Genomic DNA, 4,928 nt, shown 5'->3' with positions numbered 1-4,928 from the left:
AGGCTGAATCTGTCGGTGTGTCAGGAGGCTGAATCTGTCGGTGTGTCAGGAGGCTGAATCTGTCGGTGTGTCAAGAGGATGAATCTGTCGGTGTGTCAGGAGGATGAATCTGTCGGTGTGTCAGGAGGTTGAATCTGTCTGTGTGTCAGGAGGTTGAATCTGTCGGTGTGTCAGGAGGATGAATCTGTCGGTGTGTCAGGAGGTTGAATCTGTCTGTGTGTCAGGAGGTTGAATCTGTCGGTGTGTCAGGAGGTTGAATCTGTCTGTGTGTCAGGAGGTTGAATCTGTCTGTGTGTCAGGAGGTTGAATCTGTCGGTGTGTCAGGAGGTTGAATCTGTCGGTGTGTCAGGAGGTTGAATCTGTCTGTGTGTCAGGAGGCTGAATCTGTCGGCTGAATCTGTCGGCTGAATCTGTCGGTTGCTTACATCACAGCACCGGAGGATGACCAAATTCAAAAACTCCTCTGATGCGTCACACAAATGCGTCCTCCTTTTTCCCTTGATTTGAGGGACAGGTCCAGTGGGTCCTTCTCAGCCCAATCCATCCCATGATGCAATGCGGGCCCACCAGAGATTTTTTTCTCTTTTAATCTTCACTGCTTCTGTTTAGTGTCATCGCGGTTGCTAGGCAACAGGACAAACGCCGGGGTAAGGGATGGAATAAAGCTGGACCGTCCAAAGCCACAGACACTTTTTTCTGGTCTTTGCAGTCGACCAAGGACCTGGCCCACCTAGACCAGATAGGCCAGGTCCTTGGAAGGACGCAGCCAGAGAGAGTGTGTGGTCGGAGCACTCACCATCAGTGTCCTCCAGAGCTTGGATCATATCCGGGTCCAGTGCCGTGCTCACCAGCATCTCCATGTAGCTCCTGAACATCTCCCACATGGCCCGGCTGTTCACGCCCCCCCACACGGGTCCTAAAACACAGACAGGCTGCAGAAAGGCTGCRGACAGGACTGAGGGGACCACCACAGACCACTGACCTTCATCGTCACTGGGCAGGGAGGAGTCCGACTCTGAGGACGAGGAGGGCACCTCGTTCAGCCACCTCCTCCTCTTCTTTGGAGGAGCCTCGGCTCGGTCTTTGGAGGTCCTGGTTCTGGACTGACCCTCCATCTTCTTCTCCGCTCCTCTTTTCTCCTCTTTGAGTCTCATGAACTCTACGGTTCCATCTCTTCTCTCTCGCTCTGCTCTCTCCTTCTTTTCCTTCTCCTGATCTCTTCGCTCCTTTTCTTTCTGCTCCCTCTGGTCTCTCTCCTGTTTTTCCTTTTTCCTTCTTTCTCTTCTCTCCCTCTCTTGTTTCTCTTTCTCGCTCTGCTCTCTTTCTCTTTTCTCCTTCTCTTTCTGGTCTCTCTCCCTCTCCTGCTGTTCTTTCTCTTGCTTTTCTTGTTCCTGTTTTTCCTTCTCTCTCTGTTCTCTGTTCCTTCTTTCTCTTTCTTTCTGCTCCTTTTCTTTTTGCTCCTTTTCTTTTCTCTCCCTCTCATTTCGCTCCTTTTCCTTTAGCTCTTTTTCTCTTTTCTCTCTTTCCTTTCGCTCCATTTCTTTTTGTTCTTTTTCTCTTCTCTCTTGCTCTTTCTGCTCCTTCTCCCTTTCCATTTCTTTCTCTCTGCACTCTCTTTCTTTTTGCTCTTTCTCTTCCTGTTCTTTCTCTTTCTGCTCCCTCTTCTGTTTTTCTTTTTGTTCTCTCTCCTCCTTCTTTTCTCGTTCTTTTTGTTCCTTCTCTAGTTTCTCCCTGTGCTCCCTCTCGCGTTGTTCTTTGACTTTTGTTCTCTGCTCCTTCATCTCTCTTTCTTTCTGTCGTTCCTTGTCTCTGTCTTCTCTCTCCATCCAGGGTTGGGTCTGACAGTGGATGCTGGGCAGCTGTTTGACCAGAGACTGACGTCTGTCCATTGGTCAGGAGGAAAGAAGAAAAGAAACAAAGTGATTAAAGGTTACAGGAGCTGCTTGTTTAACTCAGATGAATCTAAAACTTTAGGTCTTACCTCAGAGTCAGTCCAGCTCTGTGCCACGGCTTCCGGGAACAAACTCTGACATAATCTTTTTTATTAATGTTTTCCAAGAACTTTACATATAATCGCTGGTACCGCATTTTGGCATCACCAAAGTAACCCAGATACTGAAGGAAAGACAAGGAGAAAACCATAATGTTTCAAAAAGCTGCAGCAGACCTTCTGATGAGAACAAACCACTGAAATATTTTCGGTTCTGTCCGTTCCGTTTTAAATTAAAAGTTACATTTCTTCTTCTACTTCTTCTTACATGTACTGCACTCTTATCAGTCTTACATTATTTTTCCTAACAGAGGTCTTTGCTCTCAGACTGCAGGTTTATAACAGAGTGGGAGGAAGAGTTTTCAGTTACTGAGGAACAAACTTAGTTTCTCATTAACTTTAAGATCAGGCTGAAAACCTTTCTTTGTTTTGAGTTGTTTGAGGTTATTGTGACTAATCTTTGTTTTTAAGAGTGAAGCATCCTTTATTTTATGAACCTGTATCGTTGTTTCCTGTTTTTCATTTTTCTATACTTTTTTTCATCGAACTACTTCTTCATACTTTACTTAACTCTTCATTTAAACGATGGATTCTATCACTTCAGTTTGTTTTTATTAAGAGAAWGGGGCACATTATACCAGGAACCGGTGCCATTTATACAGCAAACATCACAACAAAGACAAACGACATAAAGATGAAAAAATAAGAATATTAGCACAACGGCAATGCTGTGCATCCTGATAACTGAGAAATAAGACCTTAAGTTCAACTCTTATAATATTTATAACTTTTTTTTATCAAGAACAAATGTGGTGGTCACTGTGTGAGAGACTGGAGACACCTGGACAGTTCTTCAGTCCATCACAGGGACACAAAGAGACAAACAACCATTCATCCTCAATGAACCCAATATGAATCCACAGTCTGGAGAAACCAAAACATACACGGGGAGAACATGTAAACATCTCACTGAAAGGCCGCAGGTTGGGAATCACTCCTGCAACTTTCTTGCTGTGAGTCAACAATTTTAACCACTGAACCCGCAGTGCCACTGGCTTTTTTAAAATATGTTGCTTTTTTTACAATTTTTTAAAGATATATTGAGATGTCTTCAATTTATTCAACAATATTCTCAAAAATCTGCCTCAGCATACTGGCTTTATTTTTGTCTTCTTAACCTACTTTTAACTTACCTTTTGCTACACTGGCTTTTAACAGCAAGTCTTTAGTTACTTCAAGCTAAAGTAAAAAGTAAAGTAAAGTACTTCAAGCTTTTAGCTATAGTTCCTCTACTTTTAGCTTGTAGCCGACATTTGATACTTTTAGCTAAACATTTGATATTTGTGGCTTCTAGCTAACTATTTTGATTATATTAGCAAGCTTGTTGTTACATTTAGATAGCATTCTGCTACTTTTACCTTTTAGCTAGTCTTTTACCACATTCAGATAGGGATTTGCTCCGTTTAGCTTTAAATTAATGTTCTTCTTCTTGCAGCTTTTTACTGGTGTTCTGCTATGCAAGCTACAACAGTTTTAGTTTCATAAAGTTTTAGAAAGTAATTTTGCACTCAGCATGGACACTGAGTTACTGCAAGAAAATAAATTCTATGGTTATTAACTTGTTAGCCTTTGTCTTAAATGCAAATTATACACTAAAATGGTTAGATTGATCAAAATGTGTTGAGAGACATACTGATTTCACGAGCTGAGCATATTATGTCTAATTGAGCCGCATGCTTTGTTTCACAGCTGTGCAACAAGATACAGGGCAAAATAATATGAACAGAACAGTTTTGTTTTGACTGAACATTCATGGTTTTCAATATAAATAAGTATAAAACAAACTCACGTTACTGGTTGCACAGAACTGTCTCTGACCGTCTTTGATCTCTGGGCTGAATTTCTGCAGCAAAGCTTTCTGCACCCTCCAGATGGGAGGGGGCTCCCGGCCGGTCTGAAGAGCCATCTAGGCTCACAAAAAATAAAGTTTGTTATTTCAAAGTAAATTCTTCATTCACAAAACAAACCTAACAGAAACCGTAGAGGAGCTACCTTAAGAGTCCTGATGTCCTCTGTTCGGACCACAAATTCATCCCGTTCACGGAAGATTCCTTCCCCCCCGCTCTCACTGTCCTCCTCCTCACTCTCCCCTGCGATGGCAGCGTCTGCCTGCTTCTTGGCCAGGTGGAGGGAAGTCAGGCGCTGAGATGCTGGGGCCTCCTCTGGAGTCTGAGGAGACGGGGGCTGAGAGGAGGATGAGGAGGGTGACAAAGAAGCTGATGAGGACGGAGAAGGCTGCCCAACGTCAGGTTCCTGGTCCTGATCAGAGGAGGATGGGGGAGGCGTGGTGGACGGAGGAGGGACAGAGTGGCTCAGGGGAAGGTTAGACAGGGGGGAGGACAGGGTGGCTGGCGGAGAGGTGGACGGAGGAGGGGAGGTGCCAGCTGTTGGAGTGTGTCTGTACGAGGACTGCTGAGGCCGAGGCTCACAGGACAGGTACGCTGGACTCGCTTTGTCCTCATCCTGTTGGACCGGAGGAGGGGAGGGCAAAGAGAGACTGGGGGCAGGAAGTGGGGAGGGCGAGGATGGGGACACTGAGGGGGAGAGGTATGACGGTGCAGGAGCGGGAACTGGTTCAGATGGAGAATCTGAAAAACAAGGAGGATGAGATTAATCCACGGTAAATTCTTCATTAAGAATCTTCAGGAGTCAGATTATTTTAGAGTTTTTATTTTAAAAATGCTTAATGTCAAGTCACACATAAAACAGAGGGAGACCTCGGAGCCCCTTTACAACCATGTACCATGAACAAAATCAACTAGAATGTGTGTGGTGCAGACAGAGTCTTTAGGTGTGAATTAAGAATAATGGGCCTCAGGCAAGAACCGTTCGTACGCACAGATTTGTTCTTAAGTTGTGCGTACGAGTGATTTAGGAG

At 44.5% G+C, this 4,928-nt stretch overlaps 1 protein-coding gene across 1 annotated transcript in view; it reads right to left on the bottom strand.

The window, feature by feature from the left end:
* The window catches only part of LOC106535387 (proline-rich protein 12), a gene marked incomplete at its 5' end in the record, with an annotated part of 20,148 nt that overhangs the window by 12,673 nt on the left and 2,547 nt on the right, over positions 1-4,928 (bottom strand). The window contains 5 exon segments of the mRNA XM_014032389.1: positions 797-916; positions 983-1,881; positions 1,982-2,115; positions 3,840-3,956; positions 4,043-4,638. Coding sequence (XP_013887843.1) covers positions 797-916; positions 983-1,881; positions 1,982-2,115; positions 3,840-3,956; positions 4,043-4,638 — 1,866 coding nt within the window.

The sequence above is a fragment of the Austrofundulus limnaeus genome, unplaced genomic scaffold (genome assembly GCF_001266775.1).
Source record: "Austrofundulus limnaeus strain Quisiro unplaced genomic scaffold, Austrofundulus_limnaeus-1.0 Scaffold1439, whole genome shotgun sequence".
NCBI lineage: Eukaryota > Metazoa > Chordata > Actinopteri > Cyprinodontiformes > Rivulidae > Austrofundulus > Austrofundulus limnaeus.
This window is presented reverse-complemented; position numbering and strand designations above follow the sequence as displayed.